This window comes from Papaver somniferum, chromosome 9 (genome assembly GCF_003573695.1).
Source record: "Papaver somniferum cultivar HN1 chromosome 9, ASM357369v1, whole genome shotgun sequence".
In the NCBI taxonomy this organism is placed as follows: Eukaryota; Viridiplantae; Streptophyta; class Magnoliopsida; order Ranunculales; family Papaveraceae; genus Papaver; species Papaver somniferum.
In genome coordinates, this window is record NC_039366.1 from 54055024 (window position 1) to 54065839 (window position 10816).

The 10816-nt window shown below is 37.2% G+C and overlaps 2 protein-coding genes across 2 annotated transcripts; one reads left to right on the forward strand and one right to left on the reverse strand.

Annotated features, from left to right (window-relative positions):
* Positions 1-311: 311 nt before the first annotated feature.
* LOC113313577 (auxin-responsive protein SAUR40-like) lies at positions 312-1222 on the forward strand. Its single transcript, XM_026562371.1, has one exon. The coding sequence runs from the start codon at positions 406-408 to the stop codon at positions 850-852; it is 447 nt and encodes a 148-aa protein (XP_026418156.1). The 5' UTR covers positions 312-405; the 3' UTR covers positions 853-1222.
* Positions 1223-2708: 1486 nt separating this feature from the next.
* LOC113309907 (ABC transporter F family member 1-like) lies at positions 2709-6496 on the reverse strand. Its single transcript, XM_026558426.1, has 6 exons — positions 6297-6496; positions 5965-6182; positions 5405-5478; positions 5077-5287; positions 4753-4987; positions 2709-4182 (listed from the first exon to the last, which is right to left on the reverse strand). The coding sequence occupies exons 2-6, from the start codon at positions 6172-6174 to the stop codon at positions 3131-3133; spliced, it is 1782 nt and encodes a 593-aa protein (XP_026414211.1). The 5' UTR covers positions 6175-6182; positions 6297-6496; the 3' UTR covers positions 2709-3130.
* Between the last annotated feature and the right edge of the window lie 4320 nt (positions 6497-10816).

A 10816-nucleotide genomic window follows, 5' to 3' on the forward strand; every position in this document is an offset into this window, starting at 1 on the left:
AAACAGTTCCATACCTATGTCTGATTTTCTTACTTCCTCATGCAGATAAACAATTTATTGGGGATAACTAATGTATTATTAGGGATCCGACACATGAAATGACTACCGAAAGCAGACGTATCATACATCGAGAAATAAAAGCGAGCCACAGCAAAATTCAGTCACGTGCATTGGTCTCTCCAATCTTCTACGCGTTAAATTCTAAAGTCACACAGAGATTACAGAAACAGACCAAGAGATATTCACTGTTTTTACTGCTCACATATCTTAGATTCTCTCATCCATTTCGCCACATTATAAATAGAGTTACATGTTAGAGGTTTCTCATATACCATCAAAGTGTTTTACTTCGAAAAACATACATAAGAAACATACACAAGAGCTAATACAGCAAAAGAATCATTCATGGCTAAGTCTAAAGCTAATGGGTGGAAGAAAAATGGAATGGTCAAGCTCAAAGTTGCAGCAGAGAAGTTGCTACAAAGAAGTATATCGAAGAAAGAAGAATATGATACTGATCTTGATCTTGATTATGGCCAAGATGGTATGTCTTATAACTCAGTTCCAGATGATGTTAAAAAAGGTCATTTTGTTGTAATGGCAACTGGTGATGGTGGTAAACCAAAAAGACATGTTGTTGCGCTGAGTTATTTAACTAATCCAGCATTCCGGGAACTATTGGAGAAAGTGGCCGAAGAGTACGGTTTTTATCACGGCGGTGCCCTAACCGTTCCTTGTAGATCGAGTGAGCTTGAATGTATTTTGATGGGAAAGGGGGGAGATGTTGATGATGTAGCTGCTAGTAATATTGGATGGGAGGCCTCTAAAAGTACTATGGTTTGGAGTTGCTAACTTTTAAGCTGTTATAATTGTAAAGAAAGACGCAATATCTTTCAAAATGATGCAAGATGGCTCATTAATTCCTTCACCCCAAGAAAACAACAAAACGATCTTCTGCTAAGATCGTTTGAATATGTGGAGATGTGAAGCCAAGAGGATGTGTTTCCCTGCGGTCAAGGACTCTGCAGGCTATTAGTCGATGAACGATAAAAGATTGTTATCTTTTCTTTTCTTTTTTTTCTTTTTTCTTTACGTAAATCATGTCATATGTATCGCCAACTGACTACTGCTAACCTTGTTCATCAGTTTGTTTATATTTTGCCTTCAAAAGGCTAGATTTGCGAAATGAGAACCAAGAATGGCACCTTCCTCTTATTTTTACGGAAAATGGGTCATTTGTCCAAAAAAATTTAAAACATGGTTCAAATGGACGGGTAAAAATTAGTATGGGACACAAAAAAATAGCAAGGATAAACTGGATGTATCCTGATATAAATTAAAAATAAGAAAAAATATTTGAAAATGGGTAGGATGAAATTGGTTACATCCTGGCTATTTTTATATTCTGAAAATGGGTCATTTGTCCAAATATTTTTAAATCACGGTTCAAATGGACGAGTAAAAAATAGTTTGGGATGAAATGGCCAAAAAAAAAAAAAAAGTAAGGATGAAACCAATTTAAAAAATAGCAAGAATGAAACTGGATACATCCTGTGTAAATTAAAAATAAGAAAAAATATTTGAAAATGGGGACGATGAAACTGGTTACATCCTGCCTATTTTTACATTTTTGTCCATTTAAACAGTATCAAAATCTAACTGTCCATTTCACCTGGGAATTGTGGATTTTGGTCTTTTTAACCAATTTTGTGTTTTATATTTTTGTGCATTTGAATAGTATCTTTTTAATTTTTGTCTATTTAAACAGTATCAAAATGTACAAATCTTTTTCACCCAGGAATTGTTGATTTTGGTCTTTTTAACCAATTTTGTGTTATTTTTAAGATTTTGATTAAGTTTAATTAGTTCATAATTAATTAGCTTCACATGGTCTTCTAAAGCGGGAGTTTAATTAGTTACTAGGGTGATAGCCCAAGCCGAGGGTTGCAGATGCCCCTCAACAGGATACGTACGCAATCTCTAGCGACAACTCTTTCTTTCCGATGGGGGTAACAGACGAACGGTTAATTGTTGGACGTGAGGGGATTCACCATCACAAATTTATTCAAAAACCTCAGACTTTTTTTTAAATACGATATCGGTGAATTTCTGCTTACTGCTGAATTTCTGTGTGTTTGGGAGTGAATTTAAGTAGAGTATCAACTGTATGCCTAGGTTAATGTTCCTAGCAGTTTATATGGGAAAAAAAAGTACCCATATGACAACAAAAATGAGTGTTTAAATGAGGAAGTGACAAGAACCTGCGTACAGTCAAAAGAGTGGTGCCAATCACCCTCACTTTCACAACTTCAGACTTTCATAATCAACACTTCAACACAAATGATTTGATTCTTCAAGCTGCTACTTGCAAAGACAGACAAGATTTCTCTGCCACTTGTGGTTTAGAAATTAGACTAGACTTGCAACCTATTTTAGCCACCTTTCTAAAGAAGTCTATTAGCCATCTTTTGTGATGTAATCCGATCATCCACAAATTTCTTAGTTGCACGAAAACGTGTTAAGGTAACATTATGTTTACAGTTAAAATTAAATGTCAGTTCTCTTACAGGTGTTTTATGACCTGATGGCTTGAATACTTGAAGATACAAATTAACCAGGAGGACGAAACTGTTTCCTTCCTAATATGAAGGGTCAAGCAGCCGGGATTAAATGAGAGGGAGGAAGGGAGGGAGATGAATTTCACATTATAGCAGGCAATTCAAAGTTTTAGGTTCACATTATAGCAGACTGCAATTCAAAGTTTTAGGTTCAATGGAACAAACATAATATAGGTTTTTCAGAATAACAAAATCCCCTATCTACCATCAAAAAAGGACTCATGTGTATCTCCTTTCATAGTTAAATTTAAAACATATTAAAAAGAGAAGAAAAAAAAATGATAATAATAACAGTAAAAAAGAATTCCCGCAGAAAAACTCAAACCTGTCAACCAATTGGCGACCAATCTATATCCAGTTACTGCAGTTCTCTTCTTTCTTGATCTCGTCATCATCCCCCAATATAATTATACTTAACCGAACGATTTAGATTTCCTTCCCTTCTCCTCATACCCACACCTCATGCTCAAGTCCTACCCTTGGAAGGCGCCGCTTCAGGTTGTATAACCACCTTATAAACCAGCCTTCTTCTTTAAGTGCTGCTTGAACTCCATAATATCGCCTCTCCATGGTGTTACCTTCAGGTTCTCACATACCCATATCTCTTTGGCCACCTGGTTGATGAGCCTAAAGTCGTGGCTAACAAGAACAAGCCCACCATCCCACTCCTTCAGTGCCTCGGCCAAAGAATCAATTGTCTCAATGTCAAGATGATTCGTAGGCTCATCAAGCAATAGCATGTGAGGTTGTCTCCATGCCAACCATGCAAATATAACCCGAGCCTTCTGACCATCGGACAAGTTATTCATGGGCATCACTTGTGCTTTTCCTGTCAGGCCAAAATTACCAATTGCAGCCCTCATCTTTTCTTCCCCATTTCCAGGATATTCATTCATCATATACTGGAGTGCAGACACATCCATGTCGAGCTTCTCAGTCAAGTGCTGATGGAACTGAGCAATCTTAAGGTGATTGTGGCGCTTGACCATTCCATCATCAGGCCTCAAATCTCCGGTCATCAACTTCAGCAGAGTACTCTTCCCAGCTCCATTGGGTCCCACAAGTGCAATTCTCGAGTCCAGATCCACACCAAATTCAATGTTCTTGTAAATGGGAGCCTCAGGAGAGTAACCAAACGACACCTCTGAGAACTGGAGTACTGGAGGAGGGAGCTTACCAACATCGGTAAAGCGGAACACAAGAACCTGGTCTCTTGTCACCTTTTCTGTCAATCCACCGCGTTCCATCTTTGCCAAGGTCTTTTCCTTAGATTGTGCCTGACGGGCAAGCTTTGCGGAACCATGACCAAAACGAGCAATGTACTCTTTCATATCTGCAATCTGCTCTTGTTCCCACTTGTACTTCTTCATCTGGTTCTCTTCAAGTTCTGCCCGAGTTTGCACATATTGGTCATAATTACCAGAGAAAAACTTCAGCTTTTTACTCTGCATGTGAATGATGTTCGTGCAAACACCGTTCAAGAAATCTTGGGAGTGGGACACCACAACCAGGATACGATCGAAGTCCTTCAATGTCTCTTCCAGCCACACACAGGCCTCCAAATCTGTCATCAGAAACAATAATATAACAATGGTGAATTTCAGGATGAACGTATTATTGCCATCATAAACTACAAGGAAAATGAAATAATATGTCTTCTTGCAGCACACCTCACACCTGTACCATGTAAGCGGTTTGGCAATTTGTGTAGTCCACCCTTGCATGAACAGGTGTTGAACGAGGAGGCAAATGTTACTAACTTAGAACTACACCAACTGCGTTACAGCCACAAGCACTTCCATGAAAAAGAGAGACTGAATTCGAACAAATGAACTAAACATGGAATCTACTGTGCTTAAAGCAGGCAACTAGGCAAGCAACTGCTTACTTGAATAAAAATATACACAATCCCAATCAATGTGCATACATGTTTAAAATGTCATTGTAGAGTTCATAGATGATTCAAGCCGGACAAGTAGAGTTCTAATACCATAAAACTCTCGTTTTCAGGAACATATGGCAAGCAGGCAAGGGCAATTTAAAACTAGTACTCCAAACATCTGACCAATATAAAGATGAATATGCAGAAAAATGAGAGAGAGAGAGAGAGAGAGAGAGAGAGAGTAGACATTACCAAGATGATTTGTAGGTTCATCAAGTAAAAGAATGGTTGGTTTCATGAACAAAGCTCTTGCTAGTGCTATCCTCATTCGCCATCCACCAGAAAAATCCCGTGTTTTCTTGGCTTGCATATTCTTGTCAAAACCAAGACCAAACAGAATTTCAGCTGCACGTTTCTCAGCTGTTGCAACATCCAAAGACTCCAACCGTTCGTAAACGCGATCTAGAGCTTCTCCACCACCATCATCCTAATGACAAAAGAGCATTAAACTCCATGCCAAACTCCAAATATTTAGAATTTAAAGCACTGCATAGTGAGTGGCATCATTTCACAAACCTGTTCGGCCAAACGTTCAGCTTCTTTTTCCAATTTCAGCCTCTCGTCATCACAATTTATAACAGCCTCCAGGGAGGACATGTCAGAAGCTTCAATCTCCCGGCTAAGATGGTAAATATCCATATGATCCGGAATAGGAAGCTCCCTTTTTCCAATTGCAGTTAAGAGAGTAGACTTTCCACAACCATTCAAACCAAGCAAACCGTAACGCCTGGAAAAACAGAAAGAGATTCGAAAATACAGGTTACTTTTCACTGACCAAAGTTTGCATCAAACGGAAGCTAAGTAAGTAAGTGAACAAATAAAAATAAAACCAGAAGCTACAAACCTGCCATAATTAAGCTCCATTTCAGAATCCACTATGAGATCATGACCATGGAAGGTAACAGATAAAGACTCTATCTGCAATGAACACAAAAAAAAATAATTGCTCAAATTAGTTCCTCACATAGTAAAACAGCTAACCCAACAACAACAAAAAAAAAAAACAATATTATCAAAACCAAACAAGAATCTCCCTTGCCAGACTAAGAGCAAAAGAGAATTATAAACATCATATTGGTGGATGGTTATAATTTTGTTATTTTCCATTAGAAAAACAAGTCATATTATAATGATTAAGTTAATTTGTCAATCAATGCAATTCCTTTCTACCACTCAATTCAATTCCTTATTAGCAAGGATCAAGAACTTTACCAGAAAAACAACAACAGTTCAAAATTTTAACCTAAATATACCTTTAGAAATCAAAAGTTTAGCCTAAATAACTTACCTAAACGAAAATATCACCAAATAGAAATAACCCATAATTCAAATTCTCACACATCTTAAATAAATCTCAAATCCACTAGAGAAACTCGTTAAAAATCTAATCTTTGTGGAACTTACATGGATATCTCTAGACATAGGATGAGAACAGAGTACACCAGTACAAGTACGATCAGATATTTCAATATTTTCAACTCCATTCGCTAACTTATCAAGAGCACCATTAGAAGCCGACTTTGAAGTAGCCGCCGCTGATTTTCCTCCTCCTCTTTTAGCAGCTGCTGCTGCTTTCTTTTGAGCAGCTTTCTTCTTACTTGCATCAGAAACCATTTTTACTCCTAAAATAAATCTCAAAACCAATCACAAACAATCAAGAATCAGATCTAATTCATCAAAAATCCAAATCCTAAAAAAATTTATAAGATCTGATTTCGCATAGACGCTTCCTTTACCTGTTTTTTTCGATTTAAGAAAAAGATAGCAAAAGTGATTTCACTTGAATCGAAAAAGTTAGGGGTCTCGAATTAGGGTTTCCTTGCAAGTTCTGATTTACGTTATAGCTTTCACTTCTTCACTTTCAAGAGAAGAAGAAGAGAGAGAAAACTACAACAATACCCTCAAAATCGAGGGTTTTCAAAGAGGGTTTGCGGAACGGTTGAAGTTAGGTATTTATATATTTAGACCGATTTCATTGTACCCCTTCAATGCTGTATTTGATATTTACCCATAAGAACTGACCACGTGAGTGTTAGTTATATTAGTATTAACCTAATTTAGAGGAGGGTGAAGAATACGACAGAGTTTTAAGCCGTTGAGTACTTGTACGTTTAGCCCTAAAATCCTGGCAAGTGATTGTGTTACCCTACTATTTTAGGAGGTGAATAAAAGGTGAATCAAACAGAAAGAGGAAAGATGGTTGGCAAATATAATATTCCACACGTGTCTCTGGGTATGTGGCGAGAAGCTGAAGTCCACCTAAATTGTTGGTCGGTTAGCCAATCAGATTTGATTACGTGGGTTTTATGTTTTAAGGAAAAGTCATGCGATGTGAGTGTGTGAGTGTGACCCATAAATTGGCTTTTTGATATGGGTGGGCTTGAGATTGGGATTTTGATATGGTTGGGCTTGAGATTGGGATTCTGATTATAGATTTCTTTTCTTTCCAGACAATTGGTTTTGTGTAGGGTGAGCGAAAAAGCCCAAATTCGCCGATTTTACCCAAACCAATTTGTATTTTGGCGGGTTGACACCAATTCATTTCTTAGAGGATTGCACGCGGGTGGATTTTTAAAATCGGTCATTTTCACAAGTTGGATACGGGTGGAACATTATCCAGTCGTTGGACACCTGATCTTAAGGATAATGTGTTCTTCCGTCTAAGAGTAAATCAAATCTTGTATATTCTTTACAAGTTTATATATTAGATAAGATGATCGCGATACTCGATCCTCATGAGTCATGATCATTCTTGCGTATTGCTTGACTCTCTTGAGATATAGTTCTTGTATATCATATTTATAGATTCGAACACCATCTCATGATGATTTTCCCTCAAAAGTTAAGCTAAATCTTGACTCTTACGTTCTTAATAAACTAAGAGTAGTAAAATTTTGATGATGATGATGGATACAAATTTACTTGTGAATTTGTTAATGTCCATAGAAATCATTTACTTGTAGAGGTCGGCGTGTTGTTCTCTTTGTGAATGACATAAAATGGGGGAGAGTTCTTAAGTGAACTTGTGCTTAATTGTGATATCTTTGTGAGGAGAGTGGATGTGGAATATATAGGGAATATTTGTATCTTAAATCTCATAGATGAGCGCTAAGTATTTCATACTCTGTGTATCTAAATTAAAGTTGATATGAATTCCTTTGAGTCTTCAAGTATCTTTTGTTTGAATTCATTACGATCCCATTATTTTCGTACTTTTACCAATTTTTATTGACAAAAAGGGGGAGAATTAATTAGTAGTTTCGCACTACTAATTGATTAGTAATTAGTAGTGTTGCACTACATAATTTGAAGTCATTACTATCCCTATATACATATCGCTACGCATCTTCAACAACAACGATGTTGAGTTGAACACGTTCAGAATCATTGCAACTTCAAGTAACAAAGAATTCAACGAGTTGAAGAACCAAGGAAATCAAGCATGATGGATTCCGGAGTTTTTAAGCTTTATTCTTAAGAATATGTATTGATAGTTTTGTCATTAAAATTGACAAAGGAGGAGATTGTTAAAGCATTGCACGGTCAAACTCACAAGTGTTGCTATCTCAAGATTGTTGTAAAATTTAGTTGATCAAAACTACATCTTGATTTCTAGTCTACTTTAGTCAAGTTTCGGATTTATGATTAGAATTGTGTAGTTGAGTATCATAAACCACCGAACACCCTTGAATATTGGAGATCAAACGAAGACATCAACGAGGACTTCGTCAAAAAATGTATGTGGTTACTGATTTCATTTGGATTCTTGTTCAATTCTACCTTTCTAATCTATCAAATCAAACTCTCACTCTATGGAACAATTCCTAATGATGGTAAATATACATTTATGTATATATACTCGAGGTTATATATTTGAGCCATGACTTTAGTGGAAATAACCTTTATCCCTGGAAAGGTTCTCATGTTATAGTGTATGAGCTTACGTATTAAACGAGCCAAGAATCACTCAATTCTGAGTTATAACGAAGAGGTTATGGGTAATCTATTAAAGAAACAGTTATAAGTGTTGTTGTTTTTGTTGCAGTTCGTTAGTAGGAAACAGTCCACGAACTGTTTCTAACGGTTCACAGACTTGAGCGCAAATATGTGACAAGAAGTCTATTTTAGTCAAGTTTTTGATGTTTCCTCATCTAGGAAAGATGGCTATTCTTCCAAACACATATTAAAGTGTTTGTGATATTTTAGAATTCCTTCCTAAGTTAAATTGTGATTTATTCACAAAAATACAATCTTTGCTTAAGTAATTATTTATTTAATTATTTATGCAAGAGTTGTAACTTAGGAAAGACTCCCAAAATTAGGAGAGTCTTGAAAAAGGAAAATAGCTGAAACTTACTTTGGATTCAAGCTACCTTTGCTTAGATTTCAAGCTACCTTGTTCACTATAAATAAAGGGTTCGTGAATGCTACATGTTTTATCCCTTGGAAAATTGGTGTAAGCTTCATAAGGTTGTTTTCCACGTCTTCTATTCTTCGTGAACAAGAGTGAGATAATAAGTCTTTTCTTTTGGGATCGCAAGGCCGAGTTGTAACAATTTTCATGATAGTTACCCAACTTGTAATCTAGGTTATTCATAACTCTTGTCTATTCTAAGGTCCTTCTCTTCTGATATAAGGTCATTCAAGAGTTATTGATCACAAACACTAGGTTTTGGTCGAAATCGGAACTAGAAAGAAAACTTCGATCAAGGTATCTCATAAATATCATATGTCATGTTTGTCCCCTTGGAAATGCCTACCCTGGGTTGGGTTATCAAAAAAATAAAGTTAAATATGTTTGTCTCATTATAATTCTAATCTTGGATAAGAACTACTAAATCTTCATTAATTTTAGGAAGCTAAAAAAGCAAGGCTATGGTAATCTCCAAAGTAGCTAGGATACTTACTATAACAGGGATGCAAGTGACGCATAATGATTAGGCGTTACAGAGTTGCAGGCCAAGTTAGTGTGCAGCCAGGATGGTGTGACACTGCGTAGACTGCCAAGTGCTAAGAATGGCATAACCCCGCAGGGCCAATGAAGTGCAAGAGTAGCACTACATTGTAAATACATTTGGATAAGTAATGAAGTTGGTTGGCCGACACAATGAAGCTTCATTAAGGAAAAGGCAAGGCAAATCCAAAATTGCAAGATGCAACATGAGATGTTGGCATGTTGGCATGTCCATGGAATTGAGTTGGCCCAAACTCAAGGATGATGCAAGCGGGTAAAATAGACTAATAGGTAGTCTATGCATTAGTTCCAGGCAGGGCCAAAGCTTGGACAATGCAAACAAGTTAGTAATGCAAGAGTGGCATTACTATTGTCATGCAAGTTGGCGAAGTGAAGCATATGGCATGTATAACTAGAATGAGCTTACGGGGTCGTCCCTGGTGATTGAAGCACAAGGATTGACCATGCATTAGCGTAGAACAAGAATAATGCAGGGCCAAGGTGGTTGGCATCAGATGAAGGCCAAAATCAGTAAAGCGCAGGAAATGTGCAACATGGATAAAGTGACGGTTAGGAGTTGGTTACGAGCTTCACAAGCGTGCCAATGATGCAAGACAAGTGAGAACGGTTATAAAGTGTGTTTATAACCATATTAGAGTATTCATAACCAACAAGAACAGGTGTGGTACCAATTGGCGTGACAACACAAAAGGTGGTAGTTGAAGTTGGCGGTTATGGAAACTACTTGGACACTTGGATGTTCAAGGCTTGTGCAGCGGTTGCACAGAAGTTTTGGCCTGATCCTAGTTAGTATAAATAGTCTAGGAATCAATAAGTTTAGTGTTGTTCAATTGGAGAAGAATCACTGATTTTATAGAGAGAGTTAGGCATTCACCAAGAGGGTGAATGGCCTGTTTTGGTTCATGTGATGGACGAGTTTTGTAATCTTCCTTTAGTGCAATAAAATGAGTTTGTTGCAGTATATCTTTGTGTTCATTATGTTGTTGATCTTGTGAATTTTTCAATTGGATTGATGCAGGGAAAACCTCTTATGCTTATGGGGGCATGAAGAGTTAGATAGAAAGAAGATGAAGACTTTCGTTGCGTAGAGCCTTATGAGTGAAGGCAGATGCATACTTTGATGCAAGTGTGCAAGGCTGAGTGATTGTGGGTGAAGATGATTCACTGAACCACAATCATTGTCGGTCATGTCCCATGAAAATTTTAGGCAATTAAATGGGCATGTGACAGCCGGTATCAGAGCTGTGTTAGGGGACACTGTTGCTGATTTTTCTCTCTTTT

Excerpts from the sequence above, each read along its gene's own strand:
- LOC113313577 (XM_026562371.1), top strand. The coding sequence starts at position 406 with ATGGCTAAGTCTAAAGCTAATGGGTGGAAGAAAAATGGAATGGTCAAG.
- LOC113309907 (XM_026558426.1), bottom strand. The coding sequence starts at position 6,174 with ATGGTTTCTGATGCAAGTAAGAAGAAAGCTGCTCAAAAGAAAGCAGCA. Across the intron at positions 5,288-5,404 it reads ATGGAGCTTAATTATGGCAG|GCGTTACGGTTTGCTTGGTT; the intron begins GTTTGTAGCTTC and ends CTGTTTTTCCAG. Across the intron at positions 4,183-4,752 it reads TGAACCTACAAATCATCTTG|ATTTGGAGGCCTGTGTGTGG; the intron begins GTAATGTCTACT and ends TTCTGATGACAG.